The sequence below is a fragment of the Myotis yumanensis genome, unplaced genomic scaffold, assembly GCF_028538775.1.
Source record: "Myotis yumanensis isolate MYYU_CA2020_CCGP unplaced genomic scaffold, mMyoYum1.0.hap1 SCAF_15, whole genome shotgun sequence".
Lineage (NCBI taxonomy): Eukaryota > Metazoa > Chordata > Mammalia > Chiroptera > Vespertilionidae > Myotis > Myotis yumanensis.
In genome coordinates this window covers 30,417,813-30,445,714 of record NW_027223766.1, presented here as the reverse complement: position 1 = coordinate 30,445,714, position 27,902 = coordinate 30,417,813, and the positions used below count along the sequence as shown (strand labels likewise).

Genomic DNA, 27,902 nt, shown 5'->3' with positions numbered 1-27,902 from the left:
TTTTAGAAATCAATCTTATGGAAAACCCAGGTAAATACATTAAGTAGACACTTCACCAACAGCTATTTTTAGACAGTAACCAATATACGCCTACCTGTAACTTAGAGGTAAATAAATGAGGCATATTCTTCTTCCAATACATCATTGGCTAGATGATATAAATACTAGTACAGAATACGTTATGCCCAGTACCCTTTCCATTTAACCTCCCCCATTTTAGGTTTCTCCAGAGCACTGCCTTCTTGATGGTCTCTGGCTTGCTTTTAGGTCCCAAGTACCTGAGAATCGCTTCAGTCTATCAATAACTCTGTCATGCTCCATTACAGCTGATCAATATGGACAAGGATGATGCAATGAGGTGGAAGCGAGATGTTTTATTCAATCAACTTTTGGGTCTCTTCTATTGATCCCAATACTTTGAGGTGTTTACAAAACTTTTATAGTTCTCTCATCTAGTTTTATTCCAGCTAGCAAAAGTTGTTTGCATAAAACACCCACAGGTGACTTTCTTCCTAGTTTCAGATTGAGTCCATCAGCACGAACAGATCTGGATCCTAGACTCACCTTTGCCTCCGCTTCTGTGATTTTAGGTAAATCATTATGACTATAGGTCTGTCTCACCTGTGCAATGGGAGTTGTTAAGGCTCACATACTGGTATCCCGTGGGTCAGCTGGGTTCAGCAGACATGGTGTGGCTCATACAAGAATTTTTTGGGGGAATGTGACTGCCTTTAGTGGTGGTGGGAGAGGGGAAAGTACTCCCTAGTTTTCTGCAGTCATCAATATTTCTTATTATAGTAACATCACCAGGTTGCTTCCCAAATTTTTATGAATTTTCTGCTCCTTATAGGTAGTTGTGTTTTTTTTGCACAATGACTATTCTTTTATGTCCACTTAGCACTGACCTTTGAGTTTATGGTCATTGCCAATAACGTTGGCCAAAATACTCCAGGATCCTGGGGATGGTAGAGTTAGGCTAGCTGTGTAACCACCCGAAATCAGAGGTAGAATGTTATAAAAGTGACCTTCCTCTCCTTCTATATGTTTGTGTATTTTCCTTTCACCAACATCCAAGAACTAGCTGACTCCTCTTTCTGTATTTTTCCATTTCCTAAATGGACATTAGTGTCAGCAATATCATAACCACCTACTTTCTTTTCTCCTATCTCACTTTATGTTTGTCATATTTAGACTATGAGTCCTCAGAGGGTAGGATGGTCTTGCTGGAGTTTTCATGTTTCCTTTCTAAATGTTTATTTGGATTACAATTGTTGCATTGCACACACAGCACGTTGACTGGAAACATTTCTCATTTTTATTTGGTCTTTGTTTTTTTGTTTGTGTGGGTTTTTTTAGAGGTTATGGAGTTACAGAACATACTATGTGCTGAATTTTAGTACTTTCTGGAGCTTGGCCACTAGAAGGAAAATGAATGACACAGCAATAAGACAGTCTTTCCTAGCAATCTCCTCTGCACATCCTTGACCACCTTCTAGATCTTATAATCCAAAAGACAACAACAGTAACGTATATCCTGGATTACAGAGAGAAAAAACACAGCGCAAAAACAGAGAACATACAAGGACAAAGAAGAGATAAAATACAATATTTATACCATGAACAGGCCAAGGGGTAATTGCATTAGTTGAATGTAATTAATGGGTAAGCAGGGGTCACAGGAGATTCAAGTTTAAAGCAAATGGAGCAGGGGTAAGCTATCACATCACTTATTAATTGACTGGGAAGCCAGGATTCATTGTTGGAATTCTGAAAACCACTTGAATGCAAGGAAAGAGTGTGAAGGAGAGAGGGCGTGGAACAAAATAATTCTGAGGAGGATCTCCACTGTCATCTTGTAGTAGCAGCTTTTATAAGTTATCTCACTGTGATGACTTGCTAGACAAAGTAGATGGTCAACTGGTCAGCCAGAGAGAAAGGATGGTACAGCTCAGAGTTAAGGAGATCAGGAGAGGGAAGCATTCCAGGATGTCCCTATGATGAGCTTTCCCTATGGTGATAACTGTGAAACAGATGCCAACACAATGCCTTAAAGAAATCCAGCATTCAGGAACCCCCCCACCCCAACCCCATCCCACCCAACAATGAGTCATAATAGGCAAGGCAGATACATAGATGGGAAAATAGGGAACCTGCCTCAAAGAATACATCCTATGGAAACAGGGCTGGGTATCACAGACGTGGACATAGTCCTGGAAGTAGGGGCAATTGTCTTCAGGAGGTCATCATCAAAGGGAAATAAATAAGGCCTGGAACCATGATATGAAGAGTGGTTGTGATGTGTTCAATGCTTACTTTGTGCGCAACATTTTCCTGGAACTCTGTGTAAGCTATTTCATTTCTTAACAACAATCAGTGATAGTTAATATTTATTTAGTACTTTCTAAATTCCAGGCTGATATCATTTCATTTAATCCTTACCTGCATGGTATGGGGCAGGTATTACATTTTCTGCCTTGCAGATGAGGAAGTACCTGAGGGAAGTTAAGGAATCAGCAAATAACCAAGTGAGTATGTAGTTAGTTACAAGGGTGGCATGACACAAACCTATTGTTATGAGAGAAAGGGTAGTTTTAGAAGAATGTGAAGGAAAATAAAATATTTTGGCCATAGACCAAGTAGCAAAAAAAATCCCACCAGTAAAATAATTATTCTGTGAGGTTTCTTGCACATGATATTTGCAGTTTTTTTAAAATGGATGCTTTTGATGGGAGAAAGGACAATATAACAAGGAAGAATGTTTATTCTTCCTTGACCTACAGTCATAACAATTTTTTTTTTGTTTTATACACTATGAAGTATCATATAGACAACACAAAATGTAGCATCTATCTAATAATGATAATTGTACATCTATTAACAGCTTTGAAGATCTTATACAAGCCCATCCTTGTGCTCCTCCTCCATACTCCTCCCCTCAGTACCAAAATTCTGAATTTTGTGTTAATCATTTCCTTAATTTTCTTTACAGTTTACATATATATGTGTATTTTAAATATAAATTAAACATCTCCTCTTATGAACTGTATGTAAACTTCATATAAATGGACAGATACTCTGTATTTGTTCTTCTGTGATTAGTTTTTTTGCTTAACATTATTCATCCATGTGGGCACAGAGAAAAGGCCCATTTGTTTTCCTGCTGTATAAGAGGCCATTTAATTAAGATGCTACAATTCATTTATCCATTCTATATCAAAGGATAATTGGTTAATTTCCAGTTTTCTGTTATTAAAATCAAAGCTGCTATGAATATTCTGGTTCATGTCTCTCAGGATACAAGTTACTTACATTTCTCAAGAAGTTCCTAAATTTTGTTGAATGAAGTGATGAGCTAGCATCCTCATGTTGTTCCTGATTTTCAAGGAGCTTTAACAAATATTTCACCATTGAATGTGATGTTTACCATTTATCAGGTTAAGTAAGTTCCATTCTATTCTGAGTTTGCTAAGAATTTTCATGAATGGTTGTAGAACTTTATTGAATGATTTTTTGATATGTATTAAGATGACATACATGTTCCTTTTCTAATCAGTTGATATGAGGAATTACATTAAATAGTTTTCTAATAATGCTTCTAGGGATAAACACAAATTTATGATACATCATTTAAAAACCCATTGCTTAATTTGGTTTGCAAATGTTCTTTTTACTTGTTAATGTTCTAGATATTTGAATGGTGTGTGATTTTATTTCCTTATACTGTGTGTCAAGTTTTAGATCCAAGGGTAATATTGCGCTTGTAGAAAAAATTGGAACTATTCCCTCTTTTTTTTTTTTCATTGTCTAAAAGAGTTTGTATATTTTGGAATTGAATATTTGGTGTAACACATGCATAATCTTCTGGTCTAGTGTTTTCCAGTAGAAATAATGTTAAATTACTGATTTCATTTTCTTCATGGTTATAGGACCATAATTCTTTCCATGGTTATAAAATCATCTTTTCTATTTATTTTCTAAAATTAGTTTTGATAACTTATATTTATAGAATGTTCATTTTATCCACATTTTAAAATTTATCTACATAAATTTATAATTTTGCCTTATTATCAATTAACTTCTTGTGCATTTAGAGTTGTATATTTATTTTTATAATGTCATTTTTTTTGTCATCAATCTTGTTTATTCATTATTCTTTTCAAAGGATGAACTTTTGATGTTGGTGAACCTCTATTTTGGTTTTCTCCCTTATTAGCATTTTTTAATCTTAATTTTTTCCATTATATCTGGGTTTACTTTGTGGCTCTTTTCCCAAATTTTACAGTTAATGATTAACACACTACATATTTTTCTAATATAGACATTCAAGTTTATAAATTTCTCTTTAACTACTACTTTAGCTTCATCTCACATATTTTGCTAAGCAGTACTTATATTATCATTTAATTTCCATTCTTATTTATTCTTTGACCCTTAGGTTATTTAAAAGTGGATTTTTAAATTTCCATATGCATGGATTTATCTTTTTATAATGGATTTGTTTATAGTCTGTATGATAAAATGCATTCTTTAACATTTGTTGAGACTTGCTTTATACCCTAGAATATGATTAATTTTAATAAATTTTCTGTGTCTCCTTCAAAAGGAATTTCTACTCTCTAATTGTTGGAACAGTATTCTACATAAGTCCTTGAGGTCAAGCTTATTCATTGTGTTATTATAGTTTTCCATATTTCATTGAAAACCATAAGTAAAAATTTCCTACTTTGATGTAAATTTTTATATTTCTCATTGTAATACTGTTTTTCATATTTGAAGCTATAGTGTTCATTATATATAAACTCAACATTATTACAATTTCCTGAGGAAATTAACTCTTAAGAAAATTCCACATACCGATTTATTCCTGGCATATTATTTTTGTCTTTAATTCTATTCTTATTTGATGTTATTATTATATTAATGAAAACTTTCATTAGGTTCATGTTTGCCTAGAATACCTTTTTTTTCCCTAATCGTTACTTTCAACCATTGTGTGTCTCTTATAAACACATACATAGTTGGATTTTGTCTGATAGTATGTGTGTGTTTTAATCTAGTTTGACAATATCTGCCTTTTAATAGGGAAGAATAATAAATTGCATTGATATTGGTTATCGAGATATCTGGATTCATTTCTACAAGTTTATTTTGTGGTATCTTTTCCCCTTTTTCTGTATTCCTTCCATTACTACTTTTCTTTCTTGACTTCTTGAAGATTTTTTTCGGGGAAATTTTCTCTCTGTGTGCAGTTCTTTTTTCCTCTACAAGCTTAGAAATTATAGATATATGCACCTCTCATCACTTGGAGCCAGAAGAAACAAGTCTTACGTGGTGTGGTATTTCCTCCCCACACACACCAAAAAAAAAAAAAAAAAAAAATCAACTAAGAATGTCACTCTTTGGGCTCTTGCTTTTTGGATTCCTGTAAGGACACCAGCTTCAACCTCCCATGCTGCTCAAGGTCCAGGCTTCCACTCCTGCCCATCTCTCTCCCACAATGTATAGCTCTAAAACCTAAAACACAAAATGCCAGCTCTAGGATTTGCTTATCTCTGTGAAGTAGAGCTATTCTGGATGCCTTTTTACAAAATATTTTTATTTTTAATTAATTAATTATGTTAATCCGCACTCAAGGATATTTTTCCATTGATTTTTAGGGAGAGTTGAAGGGAGAGGGAAAGACAGAGAGAAACATTGATGTGAGAGAAACAAATGGATTGGTTGCCTCCCGCATGAGTCCTGACCAGAGCCCAGGCCAGGCAGGAGCCTGCAAACAACATAGGTGACCTTGACTGGAAGCGAACCTGGGACCCTTTGATCAGCAGGCAGACGCTCTATCCACTGATCAAAACCGGCTAGGGCAATATTTTTTTCATTGTTTTTAGATAGAAAGAAAGGGCGAGGGATAGAGAGATAGAAACATCAATGAGACAGGCACATCATCGATCAGCTGCCTCCTGCACATCCCATATTGGGGATTGAGCCTGCAACCCGGGCATGTGCCCTGATCAGGAATCAAACCGGTAACCTCTTGGTTCCTGGGTCAACACTCAACTGCTGAGCCATACCTACCAGGTTGGATGCTTTTCTATTTTGTTCTATCTATCTATCTATCTATCTATCTATCTATCTATCTATCTATCTATTATCTATCTATCTATCTATCTATCTATCATCTACCTATCACCTATTTACCATCTAGCATATTTAAGTGCAAACTGAACATCTAGCCATTCATCTTGCTAGAAGACCAGGCTTTGGTTCTGATGCAATCATTTCCTAAAGTAGTTTTGACAGGTTTATGCAAGTCTGGGACAAAGGGGGAAAAGTAATATATTTGATTTGTATGTCTCCTGGAAAATTTGAAGAATTCTGCTCTCAGATGATATTTAGGGATCAAGAAAACAAAAGAATTAACCCTAATAAAATGGTTTACTTCCACTATGTATATTATTTTCATATTCTCACTTTATTTAATCTTGTAATGACTCCATAGGTTATTACTATCCTCATTTTATAGATGAGGTGTCTGAGACCACATTTTAAGGTTTTTAAATGACTGAATTGTGATTCAAACTTTTGCCTGTCTAATTCCAGAGCCCATGCCCTTTATCCCCAAATCATGCTGCCTTGCCTTAAACAGAAAGCTCTGAGGGATTCTTTTCAGAGCTGGTAGGAACAATCCCAGTTAGGCTGTCACTGGTAATTTTTATAGCAAACAATGCAGCTATTTACCCAGTATTGGTTAGAACTCTGCTAATTGCTAGCACTCATTCTGTTGGCAAGCATGCTATTTATCAACTCCAAAAGGAGTCCAGATTGTGGGAAAACATAAACAAATGCTTTCAAAGCCAAACCTTTGCTTGGGTCCTAGTGTCAAGCAATTTTTGTTTTTAATTACCATTTTTACTTTTGACCAAATATCTCATATTTAACACCCTATAAACCTCTGAGAGTAATTAAGCCTTTCAAAAACACACACACACACACACACACAAAACCCTCCTGATGTCAGTTCCCATGCTACATGTCATAAAATCATGCATCTGTTTATGCAAGAGCATATGTGGCCCTGCAGGCTAAGCCTAGGCTGTTATTAGAGGCCACCTTGCCAGGTCTAATGGATGACTCAAGAGTGTCATAGATAAGCCAATCTTATTTTATGTCTGTGCTTTCTCACTTGGGACCTTACACAGGCAACAGGCTCGGGAAAGGCTCTCTGTGTCTTCCCACATGTCTCCCTTTCCCTAGCTGAACTTGAATGTCTAAGGTGGGTCCAGGAGAGCTCCAGTATCCGAGCGGCTTAGAGAACAAACCACACAGAGGGCACATGGGCACGCTTTCATTGTCACTGGCTGCCTCACCACTGAAACATAACCATTTCTACTTAAAACCAGGTTGGAAGCAACATAACCAGAGACAGTTCGCTCTGGAGCTATATGGGAAGGGGTTAGAGTTTGGATCACTATAATTTGGAGGTTAGTGATCACAAATGCAAAACCAAGTCAGGCAGGTTTTCTCTTCCGAGGCTTCATACATGATCAAAGGGACCCACGTGGCAGTATAAAGGGAAGGGAAGGGAAGGGAAGTAGGGTGCGTTGTTTCCATTACATGTAGCCGTGTGTATATGCAACATGGCACATAAGATCTTGCCATACCCCAGGTTACCAAAGGCTGTGCTAAATCCTTCTTTGTCCAAAGTTGGCCCCAAAATACACTTTAGAAAAGAAAGAAGTATTAGCATGCTCTCCCAGTGGGTGTCTCTAGCTCTGTTGTGAAAATGAAATGGGTGTGTTTATATAATCTGGGAATTTAGGGGAAAAAATTACACAATTCTGTGTAATTTTCCCCTAAGAGTTGAAATTGAACAAAAATCAAGTGCACATCTGGGTCTGGAGCTGCTTTAGCCTCTGATGCAAAAATGAAGATGAATTCCAAGTGATCAAAAAGCTCAACAGTGCTCACTCCTGACAATTTTTTTTCCTCTTGGAACGAAAAACATAACGTTTTTCCAAAATATAAATTGCAATCAGCTGGTGTTAGTTTTATTATTTTTAAGACCTTCCACTGATCAGACCAATAATCTTTTATTACTGATTGAATACACACGAAAAGAAAAAAATACCCTAACACCTTCCAATCCTTTAAACTGGAATGGATATCTACATGAAACTTGGGTGTGCCCTGGTGTATTTTAATATTAGGGAATAACCAAACATTACTATCTTCCCGTTAATGTTCGTGATGAAGATTCATAGGAAATGGTTACATGAGAAGTGGTGCAAACACGGTGTCTCTTTAAACTTGGTTTGAATCACCCATTCCTGGTCCACATTTGAATTATGGTTTGAGCTGTAGCAAAGACTGTAGCTGTCAGATACAGAACCAAAACAACTAATTCTCCCACCATTTCCTTGCTTTGACATTGTGGGGCGCACTGTCAGGGCTCTCTATATGTCAGAGGGAAGAAATAGAAAGTTGATTTTAACATTGTGATCTGGACATGAGTATTTGATGCATTTCTTGAGTCCCATGCAGCACAAATCCTGTTCCCTGTGAGACTAAGATTTGTTTCTTTTTGGGGCAGTTTGGCCTGTGGCATTGACTTTCACCAAAGAGGTGGGTGTTTATAAGACAACATGAGCACAGACTACAGCACACTCGAACACACAGACATACCTGACTTGCCTTGGCAAGTTTCGTCTGCGAATATTTCCCTTCTGAAGAATGCTACTGAGACTCAGAGTTGACCCCTAGCCCTTTCCACCTGTACGTGGGACTGTGGCGATGAAGGGCGGGGGGAGGGGGCAGGGGGAGCACAATAAATGCTTGCAGGCTTTGCTCTGTTGCAAGTACCCACGTAAACCACAAAATCAATAGACATAACATTTTCTTTAGCTGAGCAAGGAATTCCGAAAGCAAGTCCCTGTGTAAATGATAGCACAATGTCTTCATTCTTAGTCAAAATATACTTCTGAGTCCAGTTGTTATGGTGTTACAACCAAAGCAAAACCTCCCCCTGGTGCCATCTTGTAGCCAAGCAACTCACAGAGCAGCATAATCACTCAAAGCACATTGGGCTTATCTCCAATCAGCGCATCGCCCACTCTCTGCTACAAGAGCAAGGATAAACTTGAGTTCCAGATAGAATCAAGGACAAAATTGTCGTCATTGATACCTCCTGGGTGAGTTATAGCTCTCGACAGGAATGTGGCAAAGGTGGCCGGGATGCTGCTGATCGTATTTAATGACCTGGAGGGGGCTATGACACTGAACTATCAAGCTTAGAAGAAATAAAAAATTGTAGCCCTGCTTCCTAAGGCAAGCCCTAAGCACCAGCAACAGGAAAGAAAGGGCTCAGGCATTCTTCAGAAATGAGAAGAAGCTAGTTGGATCCTAGCTTCTAGGAAACAAACATAAATGGGGACAGGAGGTTATTTTCTCATTAGGCAACTGAGGCATCTCAGCTACAGTACCTTCTATGTACTGTGCCTCAAGCACTTTTAGGGGGAGGGGAAGGTTCTCTAGAAATGCAGTTCTTAATAACTTCAGGCTATCTTAGACACTGCACAGGGGCAGGGATCTCCACTCTTTTAGTTGAAGTGGCAGAGGTGTACATTCGGGGTCCCCACGCAGAAACTACAAGGCCACCCTCCTCTGGCCCATGTTAGAGGGCACATCCTCATCATTGTCTTAGCCAGCAGTTCTCAACCTGTGGGTTGCAACCCCTTTGGAGGGTGAATGACCCTTTCACAGGGGTTGCCTAAGACCATCGGAAAACACATATATAATTACATATTGTTTTTGTGATTAATCACTATGCTTTAATTATGTTCAATTTGTAACAATGAAAATACATCCTGCATATCAGATATTTACATTACAATTCATAACAGTAGCAAAGTTACAGTTATGAAGTAGCAACAAAAATAATTTTATGGCTGGGGGTCACCACAACATGAGGAACTGTATTAAAGGGTCACGGCATTAGGAAGGTTGAGAACCACTGGTCTTAGCAGTACCTTGTGTCTCTACGAATACCTTGTATTGTTAAAACTCATTCATGTATGGTCTACATTCAACTTCAGAAACAGTTAGTGGTGATAGTAGAGCAAATACCATGATTTCCCTTGAACAAATATGGAAACTGAGGCACTGATTTTTCTAAGGTCAAGGGATTAGGTTATTCTAGAATTGAAAGGGTCCTAAAAGAACTCATTTTGGCCTCTGTTTATCATATGAGGAAACAGAGGACGAGAAGGATCACATGGTGAGTTAGTAAGAGAGAAAGAACAGATTCCAAAGAGACTCGGAATCCAGTGCTCATTTAAAATGTAGCATGACACACATCTAGAGAGAAGGTCCCCTTCCTTCAAGGATGTTCCTGTGTGCAGTGGCTGGAGGCCCAGGAATGCAAAAGCTCCAAGGCAGGGACTCTATCTTGCTCACCATTTTATTGTCAATTCCTAGCATGGAGCCCAGTTTGTGACAGGCAGGCAATAATGCTAGGTGAATGAGTGCAGGTCTTCTAATTAGATAGTAGACGAGTGATGGCGAACCTATGACACGCGTGCCAGAGGTGACACGCTAACTCATTTTTTGGTTGATTTTTCTTTGTGGCATTTAAATATATAAAAATAAATATCAAAAATATAAATCTTTGTTTTACTATGGTTGCAAATATCAAAAAATTTCTATATGTGACATTGCACCAGAGTTAAGTTAGGGTTTTTCAAAATGCTGATACACCAAGCTCACAAGGTTCGCTATCACTGTACTAGGCCTTTTTAGGAGTAGATTGCTGACATTTTGCATAAAGTGACAATCTCTAAACCAGAAAGAAAAGAGGATATATCATCTACATGCCAGTTGTCTCTACAAATGATGTCATTCACCTGGAAGTCGCTTAGAAACCTCAGTTGGGTGGGTAGGGGTTCTGAACCAGGCCTAAGCTGCTAGACTGCTGTAGTAGCAATAACCATGGTGACCTTAACTACAGACTCTACTGAGTATGATGTTATGAATGGTTAAGAATGCTCCTCAAATTTCTAAACCACTTTCTCCTTTATCCTCCCTAAAATTTGCTCATCATCCATTTTTCTACATTACAGTCTCCATTATGGTCCACACCAGGGGGTCATTTCAAACTACAGTTTATCCTTGAACAATATAGGGGTTTAGGGCACTGAACCACTTCACACAGTCAAAAATCTGCATATAACCCTTGACTCCCCCCAAACTTAACTACTAATAGCTTATTGTTGATCAGAAGCTTTACCAATAACCAAAACTGTCAGTTAACACATACTTTGTATGTTGTATTATGATATATTCTCATAATAAAGCTAAAGAAAAGAAAATATTAAGATAATAAAAAATACATTTACAATATTTATTGAAAACATCCATGTATAAAGTGGACCCATGAGGCTCAAAGCCCCGTTGTTCAGGGTCAACTGTGTGTCTCCTCTCCCACAATCTAGGTAGAAAAAGCCACTGCTACACACAGGAGTTGTATCCTTCAGGAGCTTTTGGCAGAAGTGAGGTCAATACAACTGAAGAAAGCCATTCATGATGTCAGTTTTCACGCAAGTTACTTGGAGAAAGGAGTGAGCCATTGGAGCTGAGTGACAGTAGATGGTAATAGCCTAATTTGTCTTGGTTACAGTTTATTGGGTCCTTTCACTTCTTTGTGACCATATGGTCTAAGTAAAAATGATTATTTCCTTTTTCCAGAGAAGAAATCAAGGTCTGGAGTGGCTACCTCACGTCTCAAGGTCAACATCTGGGAGGGCTTGAACTCCGGGCTTCTCTCTTGTTCTTCCCATGTTCCTCAGGACATGAGGTCCAAGGAAGGTAAAGACTTTCTTCCTCTGACCTTTCTCTATAGGCCAGTGTGAAGGTTGCCTGCTGAGCAGGTGGAAAGCTGGGTTCTAGCAGCTGCCTTTTCCTTCCATGGTCCAAAGAACTTCTGTGTAAACCCAACCTGTCAGTCTCCTGCCATTCATTTCTCTTGCTTTACAAACATACAGTATGTTACTCTAGGCTTGCAGAAATTTAAAGTTGAAATTCAAATGAACCCTGGCAGTAAGTAAATGCTGTAACTATAGGGGAGCTTTTTATTCTTTATGACATAAAGAATAATAGTATTTGAAATAATACAATTCAAACATTATTGGAATTGGCTGAAAGGACAGGAATTGGCATTTGGATGCTTCAGTCAACACCATCCAGACTGGAAATTCAGGGACGAGGTGCAAGTTTTCAAAGCAAATATGACTATTTTTAGCATGCAGACTGTTTTCATTAGCTGTGGTTCCCTGCAACCTTTTATTTTTATTTTTTACTAGCCAGATATATATATTTTCTTTTTTCCCCTTTAAGCATATCATTTAAGCCTAAATTAAGCATCAGGTAGGAGCTGGTCAACTGCTCTCATGGATAAAATACATGAACAATAAAAATTCAATGAGCCTAAATACATCACAAATAAAACCTAGTTCTGAGTGTGGTTGCGTGTGGAATTTCACTTTATCTTCATGTCTGGCGGGGGCTCATGGAGAAAAGCACACAGCGCTCCTTCTCTGGCACTTCACCTTGAGAGAATGTTGTCTCTGCGTAAAAACAAGATACTGCTTTCCAGACACCTTTAGATCTTCCTCCTGATGTGTTAATGGCACCTTTTGGGACATCAATCAACAAATATGGTTTGAGCTCTTGCTAGGAGGTCACAACCACACCAGGCATGCAAGGGATATAAAATCCTAAGTGAGAGATTCTTATTCTCTAGGTACTTAAGGGGTAGTTTTGAACAGTGAATACAGCCCAAATGGTCTATTTCTTGCTGCTAAACCCATGAAAGAGGCTGCTAATCCATCACAGCATCCTTCTTGTATACTCTGTAAGCGGCCTTGTGATTGTCCTCTGACCAGCCATACCCAACCCGAAACAGCACGTGAGATGCAGCCCATGGACCATACCTGAACTGATTTGTGAGACAAAGGAAAAGACAAGAGTAAAAATGACCAAGCACTAAACTCTTGGGAAAGGAGGTAGGTACATCTTCAACTCCAGTGATGACCTTCTCTAAAGAGGAAGGGTTGCCACTGGGTCTTGTTCAAACGGCTAGAACTGGGAGAGATGGAGGAAAACAGAGGAACAGATGCCAAAGAGCAGATGTATGGACAGAGGAAATGAATATGGAATATGAATATGAATATGGAAAAGGGGTTAGAGAGTAGGGTTAATTATCTGTCCATTTTTGTTCAGAAACTTCCCCTATTACGGTATGTTTCCATTCATAAGTTCTAACCAATGGTATCTGGTCTGTGGATGCCTGCTGGCACCCAAAAGTGAAATGTATCATATTCTGGAAGGTGTGTGAGCTCATTTTCAAAAACAAAGATGACTCTGAGTCATACGTTTTGTGCCAATAAAATGGGCAAACTAAAGGTGACTTTAAAATACTGCCAAATCATCCCTCCACCAAGCTCATTAAAGAAAGCCTTCCCAAATACAGTTCTTTGGATTCATTATGGGCAACTCGGATGGTTACTTTTTGCTCCCCTGGATGAGAAAATGAAGGAAGCTCCAGGTTTATTGCCACTTCTTGAAAACAGATGAAAGAATAAGCCGATCTCTGTCTTTTACAGTTGGGGTGTGTACCTGGCTTGAGGTAGAACTGGCTAGGATGACCTCGTATCTTTCCTTCAAGCAATAGCATTCTATACATTTTCACACTGAACTGGACAAGAGTCAGCATATCCTGTTTTGAACATCTGCATAATTAGAATGAGGAGTTATTCTGGTTGCCTGATCTTTATCCCTAAGGAATGTGAAATGGTCCCTCTTATGTTTTCTATCTAAGGGAAATGATGGTGTAAAATTCATTAAATTCTCCTGAAATTGCCAGAGGGAACACATATATACTCAGCATCATTGTCTTCTAGAAAATAGGCGTTGGAGAATCTTGGAGAAGTACTGGATAACAATTCATCTGTTGCTGAAAAGGACATGATCACAGGTGGATAAATGACCTGGCCAAAGTTCCTCCTAATTCCCATGTGGGTGCAGAAGTGTGTGGATGGGCACCATACTCTATTATATTCAGGCAGGTGCCTTCTGATATCTGACTCCATTTCTCGGCTCCTAGCTATGTTTGTTTAGGAAGGTCAAAGAAAGAGCTTGGAATATCAGTTGTAGGAATGTATTTCGGGACTGGATCTCCCAAATCTGAGCAGTTTGTAAATCCACTTTGCCCAAACTGCACAATGGGCACTCACGAGTCTTGCATCAACTTTCCATCAGATATCTGCTAGCCCCATGATATAGCAATCTTGCAACCTGGGGAGGATATAGGGATTTTTTTTTTAAAGGAGTGGGCAAGCAGAAAAAGCCCAACAACCCATCTAGCAGCTTGAAGGTTTGTTGTATTTAATAAACTATGATGAATGTTGGCATTAAAAAATAAGTAACTCATTCTCTCAGGTCACTGTGGCATCAACAGTCTTCCCTGTAAACCTTTTCCCTATTCCATCACCATCCCTCCAAAGGGGACCTACTAATTTGAATGGCACACTTGAAAACCTGTCCCGGTACCGAGGATGGGCATAGTGGAAATGGCACAGGTTTTGGAGACAACAGGGCTTAGTTTCAACAACAGATCAGCCTATTTCTATGTGACAATAGGCAATTTCTTTAATTTGTTCAGTCTGGCTTTCTTGTTGATAAGCTGGGAATGAGAATTTACCAATGTCACAGAGTTACTGCAGAGATGGCCTGGTATCTGGCACAGGGTGCATGGACAGTAACTGGTAACTGACCCTGAGAAAACCCTTGTTGGAGACTTGGAGAAAGACATGGCACGGCTGGTGGTATCACTGTGGTGCCTGAGTTTGGTGGCTGGGGTTAAGCCTATGTTAGAAAGCCGTGTTGGACTTCTTTTTCTGAGATGCTGTGCATTTTCTTGTCATTTGGGGGCCTATTCATTTCTGAATGTGGTTTGTTTCCTGTTTCTCATCAATCCCTCTTCCTTCCTTCTGAAACCCATCCAACCTTTGTTTTCTTCCCAGCATCTTTAAGGAACATAACAAAGGCTAACACGACCACTCCCTTCCCCTAAGAAGATGAGAACATTTTCTTCCTTTACCCCTAAGGCAATGTGTCATAAGCTGGCAGGGTTCTCCTGTTCTTTTCAACTGGGAAGCTAGGCTGGTGGGACCAGGAAGTTGTGAGCATGAATGGGATGGATCCAAGGATGAGGGATGGATCTCTGAGAATCAGCTGGATTTGAGGCTCTAGATTAACACCTATGCACTGGAAGAACTGGGTAGAGCTGTGAGAATGGCAAGGGAGGTATGGAGAAGTTAGTTTACGGATCCACCATCTAAGTACCTACCATAGCATCTACATTTAGAAGCAAAACTTGGTTTCTTTGGTGGGTATTCCATCAGAAATCATCAGTCTGTGCCCAGCACGTTGAACATAGCTAGGAAGATAGTCTGGTCTAATGTACCTGAAAGAGCTCACTCAAGCCATCGCTCCAGTACCTACTATCTCTATGATGCTACAATTTTTTTTTCTCAGCTGTGAATTGTTTTAAGGATCAATTAAGATAACATATGGGAAGCATCCTATGCCTGGAATATAAGAAGCTATCAAAAAACTTAGTACCTGGAACCAAGAATCTCAGAAAGAATGTTCTTCAAATCAACAACACAATGAAAAACAAGAAGTCAGAGCCAAGAGCTAAGGACAATAAAAGGAAGCAGGTTATTAATGAAAATAGTTGGGATAGTCTGGGAGTTAGAGGGAAAACCTGAACATGGCATTCATCATCTCTGCCTCCTGACAGAAGCACCTGACGCCCAGTTTTTACTGACTTGTATGACTCATGATATTAATTTGTAATAAAGAATAACGGAAGAGAGGATTGGGGGGAAGGGGTCACTTGAGAGCCACGCCTATAGGGGTTTTTCTTATTGTTTGATGTCAGGTTTTCTGTTATTGTTGTTTATCCCTAGTTTGTTTTCCTTCTTGTCCTGGGGAGAAATTGGCAAAGTGTGGACTTGCATGAAATTATGAATGGGTGGGCTTTTAAGAACTTGCTGGTTCATGGGAAAGCACCTAGTAAATATATGGTCTGTCCAGTCACACTTTCTACCCACACTTAACCTGGCTTTGGAAAAATAACAAAGAAAACTTCTGCTTTTCTGGACTCTTTCACTTCAATCCCGTGTTCTTGGTAGACACAAGCCTGCCATCGAAAACGACGTTGTCACAGACACCGTGGACTGACTGTTCTGAAGACCAAGCTTGGGCCTCTGAGAAGCTGTAGATGCTCCTATCACAAAAATAACAATGGGAATGATGATATGCAATGATACTAATAACTATGATGCCAGCTTCTGTGTGAAACATTTTATAAACCTTGTCTTTAATCCCCCAGGCAATGCTGTAAGGTAGGTATTATTGTCCCCATTTTGCAAATGCAAAAATTGAGGCTTAGAGACATTAACTAACACACCACAGGTCACATTAAGCTTCCAGTGATGCTGGAATGAGATTCAGGTCCCTGGGGCAACACAGCTGTTTGACGCCATCACCCTGCACAGGTGCCTGTGATGACCTGCATCCAGTTGAGCTTTTCAAAGTCCTAAAAATTCAGACTTTGACTGTGTTGAGTCCTCCTTCCCATCATCCCCCACCCCCTTTCTGGAATGGAAACTTTCAGCCACTGGGGAGTATGGCTCTAAGGCAGTGCTTTCTGATTTCTTGAAGACCATCATAAACTACAATTAGTTCATAATAATTAGCAAGAAACAAATACTTCTTAAAAAAGCACCCATTTACTTAAAATGATTTTTAATTTCATAATGACTAGTATGTAATTATAGCAGAGCAGAGCTATTTAGTTTGAAAAAATAGCTTCAAAGATGAAAGCCCATATAGTGTTTACTTGCTCTGGGGTTCTAATTACTTTGAAAACCAGCAAAACCTCATATATGATTACTAACAGCATTCACTAGCTGCTCTGAGGGTAGCTGAACCAATTTTTTTTTTTAGCTCCATTAACATGGGAAATAAATAATAAAAGATACTAGGGGCACTCATGCACTATGTCATGATCACTTCCCTGCTCTGTTGCCAGTTCAGGCCTCTTATGCTAGAGAAATAAAAAACTAAAACCAAACATGTCCTCCTGATCATTTTCTGAAATGAGACCAACAGAAAAAGACCAGTGAGGAACACAAAACAGGGTATTGTTTCTCTGTAATGTGTTAGCAACCCCTGGTCTCTTTAATTGGGTTTCATTACATTTCCAATATGTGCGTGCATCAATTCATCTTCTTTCTTCCCCTAGTTAAGATTTATGCAGTTTATTCATCACCTCGCCACAGTCATCTCAGCAGTTTCATTTAGCAGAGTAAACCAGTCAAACCCTGTCAGACTTTTGGGGATGTCACGTGGCAAACTGCGGATTCCTGGCAACTCAAATCACTCTTGCCAATATGAGATTTTTCCGGAGCCATCCATCTTAGGGACTTCTGATATATCACATCTGCCTCTGCTCTTCTCCTAACTGATGGGCTGAGAGACACCTGCTAGATCTCGCAAACATCCCCCAAAGCAACCTCAGGATAGGGGCTGCCGGGCAGCAAGGAGCTCAGAATGGCAGGCAGTTACACGTCCTGTGCCCTAAATATAATCTGAATGATCCGAGGGGCTTGAGTGGCATTCGGTGAGCCCACACTTTTCAGAGATCTCTGATAAGCAACGGTAAACCTTCTATGCATTCACTGCATGCTCAGATGGTCGAAAAAGACAATGTTGCTAGGTGTAATGGAATGGTCATTCACCATGGCTTCTTCGCTTACAATAGAGCTAACCGCATTGAGGGGTGCATGAGACTTCCTAAGTGGCTGTCACCGATCCTAATTCTTGGTCGCACTGATTTTTTAAATGCTATCACTTTTCCAATGCCAACTCCAGTCTGCCTAACGTGCTGAAAGGCTACAGCCCTGCACAAACTTAGTATAGACTCAAATAATGTTCAAACACTCGTTAAGTCCCTAACAGCACATCTGAATCACTGGCCAGCTTGCATTGAGATACAGGGAGTAAAGAGCTGGATTCCAAATGTAGCTCTAATCAGAAAGAGGCAACCTCAGCACAATTATTTATTTGCGAGAGGAGTCTTTGGAACGTTTCTAGGTCTTATCTGTTTAAATCATTAAAAGGATAAGGTTTCGGGGTGGCACACTCAAGAGCTCAAATAAGAAAGATTCCATGACTCACGAGCTCTTAACAATGGATCAGCTAAGGAGAGATTAGGGCCCTTATATAAAACCATGGCACACGAGACAAGTTGAAAAATGACCAATGTGATGTTAAGAAAGTTTAAGGAGAAAGCCAGAGAAGAAAATGGGTTATAAAAGTGCTACCTCTACAGTCTTTCAAATGTGGTTGCACTTACAAAATCTTGGAATTAACAGCACTCAAACTGCTCAGCCTCACCTCTTTATAAAGTGGCAGTGTGGTTTAGCAGAGAGCTCTGCGCTAGAAATGAGTGACCTGTGTTGTAGCTTTCACCGTGTACTAAACCGAGTCATTAAACCCGCCCTACAATAAAGGGGTTGGAGTAAACAGTGGTTCCCAACCAGTCACCCTCAAAGGAGGCAGTGGGCCTCCACGCACGAGTTTTGCTTTCAATTATATTCCCTGAAAGAGGTCACACTGGTTATTTTGTGCTAATCCAATACTCTAATTGGAGGATCCTGTTTTTACTCAGTGGGAAATCAATCTAAGTACTACTTCATAAGTGCACACTGTAAAGAGAATCTTTCAAAAAGTAGAACTCATGGGAAAAAGCACATTTTACAGGGGAGCTTGGCGGTGGCCAGTTTAGAAATGGTTTTATAAACATCCCTTCTGGGTCAGGGTTTCTCTTACTACAAATCTCTAAATATCTATGCTCTTCAGCCCCTTTCTGGTACCTTTTGGCTTTCCGTGTAGAAGTTTTTATTTAACAAACCCATGACTTTACAATTCCTTTCCACTCAATCCTATACAAGCAGGGAGGGTTTTAATCAAACCTCACAATTTCCCTGGCTTACACGCTCCTCGCTTCACTGCCCCAATTATTTTAATAAGCAGCTTAACTAAAATGCTGGCTTACATTTATATTTCAAGTTAATTGTGTACACTTCCTGGTCCGATGAAAACCTTAAGCGTCCTTCCTACTTGTGACAGTGTTTCACCGTGTCTATCTGTTAAGGGCACGAACAATTAAAGTAACTATTACTACACAGACATCTTTGCTTTCTAATTTCTTTCTCTCTCTCTCTTTTTTAAGATGAACAATGCAAAGAAAAGATCTTAAAATTCTGTCATTTTGTCTGTCTAGACGGAGAGAAGAGAGCTCCCACCCAGGCCTGCAGAAGAGCTTAGATCTGGTGGATGGAAATGAAAACCTGGCAGCATTCGTGGGTCGGCCGAGAAGCCCAGGGGGTGTGGGTACCCCCATTCCATCTGCTGTTATCATTTAGCAAACGGTTTTCTCAAAGGGGGAGGGGGGGAAACAGGAAGTGGAAAAAAAAGAATGAACTGGAAAGTCACTTCCTAATCACAGTCCCCGGGGAATGGAAAACAGAATTCCCCTCATGGTCTAATGATTCTCTGGTATTTTTAATGAAACCAAATCAGGCGAGTTTCCAGCGTCTGGTTGATGTTTCAGAGGCTTCACCGCCACGTGTCCCTGGCTCTGAAAGGAAATATGTACTAATGTCCTGGAGCTTCCTTATTATCATCTATTACCATTTCGTTCCCAGAAAGATCTTTGCCGTTTTTCTAACGTGGACGGAAAAAGCTAGAGGAACCTGAAGATCCATGTAGACTGTCATGGGTTTGGCCTGAAACCACAGCAGCATGACCTCAGAATTCGGGATCAGGTCCATGCGGAGCAGCTGACTCTTTGGTGACAACTTGTTAGGCACAAGGCAATGCATCCTAGGCATGTCCTGCTTTAAAGGCAAAAGTGAACGCACTGGCCTCTTTCCGTCCCTGCCCTTGCATATGGTCTATAAAAGAAGAAAAACGCTACAGGGTGACACTTTAGAAGCAGAATTGTGTTGCCTACTATAAATCCCAGCAAGTCTGAATCAGGGGATTTGGGTCAATCTAAGAAAACACATTCTGGAATCTCTGAATCAAAAGCAGTATTTACAGATGCACAGGAAAACAACAACAATACAAGAATAAATACTCCTATTCTACACTGCTATGAGGCCAGGCTAGACTTTAATTTTCATGCTGTTAAAAAACACACACACACACACAAAACCCAACCCCTGGAAAATGGAGCATGATTTCATTTTATTTAGGCAGTGTTTGAAACTCAGAAAGGTTAACCAGCGTCCCCAGGCCACACAGGTGCCCATGGAAAGGCCAGCTGAATGTTTTCTAGGTGCTGTAAGGATTAACCAGACCCATTCCCCCATTTTACACATGAGATGCTGAACTTTAGGGCCATCAGATATCGAGACAAGGTAAAGGAGTGAGTGTGAAGTGTTGAGGCTATGGGTTCACATACAGTCAACTCTGATGATTCATGATAACTGAAGGACTGATACTCGGATGGTTAGCTTCTTATAAGCCGGGGAAACGTCTGTTTGTGCTCGTCTTAGTGGTGCCAGAGACAGGCATTTAATCAATGGAAGGACAATCTATAAAATTGTAAACAGAAAATACGTAAGTCAATTTATGATTGGTTATGAAATATACCATTCTCTTCAACAGATTTATATTATATCTCCTTTTGGATTGCCTTTTTCAAACAAACAAAAAAAAACTGATGAAAATTGGAAGCAGGCATGTACTTCTAGAAGCCAGTTGAAAATGTGAAACCCAAACACCCCTAAAGTGCGTTCAGATCACAGGTCCCAACTGGTGATATTTTCCACCCTTAGGGCTCAGTGTCAATTTCTTCAAGAAATCCCAGCTCCCTCCCACACACTCAGGTTCTCAGCTACAGACGAGATGTGGCCAGGAGAAGTGAAAGGGCAGGCGATGCCCAGGGAGGAAGGCATGTGCCCCTCACTAGGACTTCAGACACAAGCCCGCTCTGTCACACCATCCTCACCCTCAACTTCTTAGCCATTGAAGACACATCAAAAGCTGGTCATAAGCCCACATTGAAGTAAGATTCAGCACGACCTACGCAGTTGAACAGAACTGGCCCTAATTTGGGGGTATCCTTACATCCCAATCTAAGGGCAGCTTGCTTTCATGTCAAACACATCTGCCTGCCAGCTTAGGCGGGAAAACGCTTGGTCAGCAATGAGGCACGAGCTGCCATTCAGGGACATGAGCAGAGCCTGCGTGCAATGTCAGAGAAAGCCCCTCCTTCCAGACTGACAGCCAGGAATGCCATTTTCTTGCTCGGTGAGTGCAAATCTTTTCATTCCTACTCCAAGGCCCAGGAGCCCGGCTATACATCTTAACTCTCCCCTTAGCTGCTCGGGCTGAAAAGACAGACAGGGGTGTAACACACATGAGCGATGTAGGTGCACACCACCATCGGCAAATGGAACACAAAGTTAATTGTTTCTCTAGTGAAGGGAGAGGTTCAGAGGCTAGTTTCCCCAGGAGCAGGGCAGGCTGCAGGCACCCGGAGGCGCAGCTGAAATCCCCACTGGTTACATGTTGCTGAAAGGTGACATTAATAATTTACGAACAGACCACTACACAAGACTGTATTTGTAAGAGCTACGGAGGGGTGGGATAAACAGGAACTTAACTTCTTAATAAAAAACTGAAGAATGGAAAAGACAAAAAGCCTTTTGTGAGTAATACATGGAATATAAATATTATCTTGTACCTAACGTCAACAATTAGGAAAAAATCATGCAGAGTCCCACAACAAAAGAGGATGCTTTCTCTTCTGATCTGCTTTCTGAGCACATGGTTGGGTCTGAGTACACTTATCTGATTAAAGGGAGTTTTTGTAAGTGTTTAGGCTCATCTAGTTAAGGAAGGCTGGGATGCATTCTATTTTGTCTTGTGTATTGTTAACAGAATTATCAGCAAAGTCTGGAGTGCAGGAACTGTATTATGTTATTATGTGAGAGAGAAAGAGAATAAAAGTTTGTTTTATTCACTTTAACTGCCAAACAGCTTTAATATGCAGTTTAACAGTTAGAATAAAACAAACTTTTTTTTTTACTAGAAAATTGAATAAACAGGGCATCCAAGGCATCTAGACACAAAAGAAATGGAGTTTGTCTAGGTCAGTTTTGGGCATATGGATTCACTTAGATCTCTTCATCAATTAGATACAATATAACATGAAATAAAAGCGAATTGGATTCCTTGACTCAGCTGAATTAAAAGGTCAGAGCTCTAAATGATTGCTTTGTTGCTTGAACAGCAAATTATTGGTAAAGGGATATTTTTACTTTTATGCCTTCATTTAATCTAGGTATTTATATACTTTTCTAATAGCTATCAGAAAAGTGCTGTGATGCAAATATATGTTGCATTTCAATATGTACATGGATTATATTTCTCATCATTCTACATCTTAGAGATGCTTTGAAGCTTTGAAATAACCAACATCCACTTACTGGGAAACAAAACCATGTCCAACCTACACAATAAAACCCCAAATATCAATGAATAACAAAGATGCATATTCCACATAGGAAAGTATCAGATGCTAGAAACTCAACTTGGTATTGCAAAGCCACAGCGATTTTTTAATTAAATAGAAACCTAAGTAAGAAAGGATATGTAAAATCCTAGCATTCAAAGGACTGCTTAGTAATAATAATGATAATCCCAGTTGTCATGTATTGTGCATTTACCAGTCAGTTCACACTGGGATGGGCACTGAGGTGATCCATTGAAATAAAAGATCAAGTTCTTGCTCTCAATGAACTCCAAATGTAAGTTATAAAAGGAAAGAAAGAGGAAAAGAAAAGGACCATAACTGAGCATTTCCCATGGGCCAGACATTAAGCAAAGAGCCACACACATATGTTTTATACTCAGAATAACCCTCTCAGGTAGCTGTTACCAAGCCCAGTGTGTCTGTCCATTCTCTCAAGCAGAGAGCTACCAAGACCTTCTCACCAGCTTCATCTCCCAATGCTCTCCACATCACTCTGCTTTCTGACACTCATTTTTCCTCCATTTCCCCAGTGCACAATGATCTTCGGCAAGTGGTCAAATTCAGCAAGATTAGTGGGGACAAGAGGGGCAGACATGGACATCTACGCAGAGTCCAGAGAAAGGGTGCTGTTCAGATTCAGCAAAAGTAATACCGGCAACGGGGTTAAGGAATAATCTTCTGAAAGGCTCTCCCCACTTAGGACTGTGATGGAAGATGTGGGTCACTCTGGGCCTACTGACCTTACTGTGAAGATGCCTAAGGGGAAATTCTGCCCCAGTCAAGTTAGGTCAGAAATTCTGGGATGACCACATTGGCAGAACAAGGTAGGAGAAGCACAGAGGCAAGCAAGGCAGAGCGTCTGTAATGGGCTTTGAGTAAGAGGAAAAGGACCTTGGTCTCATCCAACATGAAGCAAAAGGTGTGCAGGTAGAACCCTCTAGAGCAGTGGTTCTCAACCTTCCGAATGCCGCGACCCTTTAATACAGTTCCTCATGTTGTGGTGACCCCCAATTTCATTGTTACAAATTGAACATAATTAAAGCATAGTGATTGATCACAAAAACAATATGTACTTATATATGTGTTTTCCGATGGTCTTAGGCGACCCCTGTGAAAGGGTCATTCAACCCCCAAAGGGATCTCGACCCACAGGTTGAGAACCGCTGCTCTAGAGCAGGGGTCCTCAAACTATGGCCCGCGGGCCACATGCGGCCCGCTGAAAACATTTATTCGGCCTGCCGGGTGTTTTTTCCGCCGCTGTGTGCATAGGAATTTGTTCATAGTTTTTTTTAAAACTATAGTCTGGCCCTCCAACGGTCTGAGGGACAGTGAACTGGCCCCCTGTTTTAAAAGTTTGAGGACCCCTGCTCTAGAGAATATAAGAATATAGGAGTCCGAGGAGCCGGCAGTTGGAAAAGTTCAGATGAAAGCACACCCAACATGCAGGAAGGTGAATTTAGGAGAGATTCTGAAAGATTGGCCAAAGTCACTTTGTGGCCTACAGACATATGGCTCCAACATTAATCAATGTAAATACAGTAAGTCCTCACTTAATGGCATCAATATGTCCTTGGAACTGTCGCAAACGATGTATAATGAAACCAATTTTACTATAAGCTAATTGACATACACAAGAATTAAGTTCCTACAGCATCTCATCAGCATTATAATGAAACAATGAACCAAAGGATGTTATTCAAGTATCTACTGTGTATATTTTTTGAATGGGAACAGTGGCTAGTAGATGGATTTAATCTTCATTCAAATGGATGTAATAAAAGTTGCCTGGGAGCTGGGCATGGTTCCTCTCATGATCACGTTCTCAACGTCCTGTGTCTTAGGGTGAGTTAGGCAATGCCCCCACCCTCTGTGACTGCATGTCCCAGAGGCTCATCCTCTCCCACATGAGCGTTTTATGTGAGGCAGGCAGCTTTCCTCCACGCACACACCTATAGATCTAGGTGCTGTTGCCTTTAACATGCAGCCTCCACAGGTGCCCAGGGAAGGGGGGAGAGTGGAGAACCATGCAGGGAATTTCCTGCCCCTGGCCGAGCCCCGGTCATGTGGCTCCAACTGAACTTGAAGCTCAGCAGGGAAATGCAGATTCTGTGTGCTTAGGAAAAATGGGAGAGCAATGGTTTGCAGTGTGTGTTCCCAAATCAACAGAATCCAAATCAACTGGACTCTTGTTAGAAAAGTAACTCCACAGGCTCTACCGCAGACCCAGGAGTCAGGAGCTCAGCATTCTGGGTTTTAATCAGTCCTTCAGGTTCTTCTGATGCACATGAAAGTCAGAGAACCACTGGGGAAGGGCATTACTTAGCCAATCTCTTTCAGACTTTTTTGGTTAATTTTAATTTTTAAAATTTTTTTGTTAATTTTTAAATGTTACAGATTACAGATGGTGCCTATTCGGTGAATCATATGTATTCTGAGCATTTATACATGTTCTCTACTGAGACTGAAGCTTATAGTTTCTATAATGTGCAAACTTAAACATGGGAACTGATTTTGAACTTAATACAATACATAAATAAGTTTATAAGAACTGCCTGCATTTTTGAACATTCATTTACAGAGTCAAATCATTTTATGCAACTGTAAGCATTTATATATTCAAAGGTTAACAGGTTTAAAGATGTCTAACCATGGCTGAACCACTTGCAGAAACTCAAAAAACAAACAAGCCAGAGTAGAAATGCTAATGGCAAATTAGAAGCAGGATCAGGAAGACTGACATGGGAATAAAAAACCCAGAGACAAAAGTGACAGGAAAAGCTTAGGAGAAAGAGGAACTTTGGAAATGCAGAGTGAAATGGGTGGGGTTGTTGCATATGCATAATGAGCAAGCTGTAATCGATGGGGCGGCCCCCAACACGCGAAATGTGTTACCACGGAAAACACTGCCAAGAGGAAAACATGAAATACAACTATGAAAAGCTGTGACCTACTGACTGAAACACCGTCTCTATTATTAAAATGCTCACTGGGTGCTTGTCATTCAAAGCAAAAAGCTATGGATACAACAGCAGCTCCGCCATCATCCGCTCATAAAAGGCGCCAGCATGAATGATGGGCCAGTATCTAATTACTGACACCCAGAGATACTGCAAAAGCTGGATACTGGACTCACTGGGTGTTGTATCTTAAAACAACATGAGTGTTCATTTGTTTAAAATAAACATCTACATAAACAAATGGCATTCATATCTCATTAAAACTTTTACGACCTGCTAGAATGGTGTATGTTGTGATGAATATAGATATTCTTATTTTTTTTAAACCAGTTTATAAATTATAAGAGTAACACAGGCTCATGGACAAAAATGATCATACCGATGGTTACCGAGAGGAAAGTACACATTCTTCTCTTCCGCATTTCTCTACTTCCCAGATATAACCACTGCCACCAATTTCTAATGTTATTCTTAGAGACATTTTTACCAACAGAGAATCCTTGACCTGTATTTTAGGAAGATTTCATTTAAAACAGGTATCTTCACAAGCTGTCCCAAAGAAGGCAAAGACCACACACTTAGAAAATGACAGTGGAAACTGAGGAAGTTTAAAAAGCTCAAGCTAAGGTCAAGAACAAAACAAGTATATAAAGACACAGATGCTGGAATATGGTAAAGCTCTTCATAATATTTCCCAGTACCATAAAGTTGAGTATTTTTGCTGGGGTAGATTAAAAGGGCAAAGGGCCAGAGGGAAGCAGATTAAATCTGTGTATTATTCATGAAAGTACGAGGAGGAGAATTTGGATGCCTTCCAAGGAAGACCAGGGAACATCCGCACTTGTTTACTCTTTTTGGATTTCTCAGGTCACATCTCAAATGTGAATACTGGCATCCTGAATCTGCAGCCACATTCATCTATGCCTCTGCTCATTCATTTATTTACGATCTATTTATTGAGCATTTACTGTGTGGCATTAGCTCTGATCTCAAAGAACTTACCACAGAGCTGGGGAGAATAGGATGAGCATCCAAGAAAAACATTTGGAGAGTAATAAGAGATGGTTTGTAAAAAGATAAACTGAATATAATTTAGTGCCAGTTAGCATGGTGCCATGAACAACACAATTAAATTCAGGCCATAATCCATGTTCTGGTCCTAAAGAAAGCGTCTCCTACAATTTTTCCTTTTCATTGTAACTAATACTGGAGTTCAGTCCAATAATGTAATTGAGCAATGACTGTATTTGCATTCTCAAAAGAGAGCTCTTTTGTTTATGAAATGTGCATTTGTGTGTGTTTAAAAATACCTATTTAGTTTGGGGGAGAGGGAGGGTGGATTTGATTGCACTTAGTGATTGATTCTTCAAATTTACTGCCTCTGGGAAAAGATGTCACAGGATCATAAAATCTAGAGAGAGAAGCCTGAGAAATCAGCAGGGCCAATTCCTCGCCTCCAGGTGGGATGAAACTTCTGACCGATTACTTAGCCAAAAAGTTACAGAAACATCCTCATATATCTTCTCTTCCTGCATATATTGAATCAAAGTATAACCAGGCATCTGGTATGGAAGCATTATAAAGCCATATGTGATGCTCACTAATACAAAATGCTTGGAAGCAAGCTAAATCAATGCATATGGCTTTAAATTTACAAATGAAGACTCATCCATCATCAAAGACCCAGAATGCTCACTGCCATGACATAAAACAGAATTTAGGAGCGGTATCTGTTTTCATTTGTGTATCACCCGCTTCAAAACAAGCAGAAGAGAAAGACATGTGTGCATTTCCTGGACTTGATCTGGGGGGTGCAACACGTTTTACAAAGGGATTAAAGGGCTGAGGTCTCTTAGACAAGACTATCTTGTGTTGATTTCATGTCAGAGACAACTTATGTGGTGGAGTCATCAAAAGAATAATATTTACGCATTACGCCAAAGCCATAACGGTTATTGGAGGTTCATATAAAATATCATATGCAACAGATAAAATAGAAGACAGCTCTGGAATGGAATCCTGTGGCTAGCTCCCAAACACTGAATGATTTCCTTTTCCAAAAGAAAGTGTATGCAACTTAAACACCATTACCTCACATAACTGTTTGGAGGAGATATCAACACGAGAGTTTTTTAAAAATTCAATGAGGAACAAAAGTCAAAGAGGAAAGAGGATGTCTTCAATGTTGGCAATACCTTCTTAAGATCTCAAAAAGAAAGTTTATTTCCTTTCCAGTTGTGATCTTTGATATGGGGCAGACACTGATTTTTCTTTCC

At 39.9% G+C, this 27,902-nt stretch overlaps 1 protein-coding gene across 2 annotated transcripts in view; it reads right to left on the bottom strand.

The window, feature by feature from the left end:
• The window catches only part of SAMD12 (sterile alpha motif domain containing 12), a 340,116-nt gene that overhangs the window by 63,837 nt on the left and 248,377 nt on the right, over positions 1 to 27,902 (bottom strand). Inside the window, exon 5 of one of the 2 annotated variants that reach the window (XM_070392128.1) lies at positions 20,357 to 20,723. The exons of the other annotated variant lie outside the window; for it this stretch is intronic. Within the exon in view, the coding sequence (XP_070248229.1) occupies positions 20,704 to 20,723 (20 nt within the window). The 3' untranslated portion in view covers positions 20,357 to 20,703. Of the gene's footprint in view, positions 1 to 20,356; positions 20,724 to 27,902 lie in introns of those variants that run through there. 2 annotated transcript variants of the gene reach the window in all.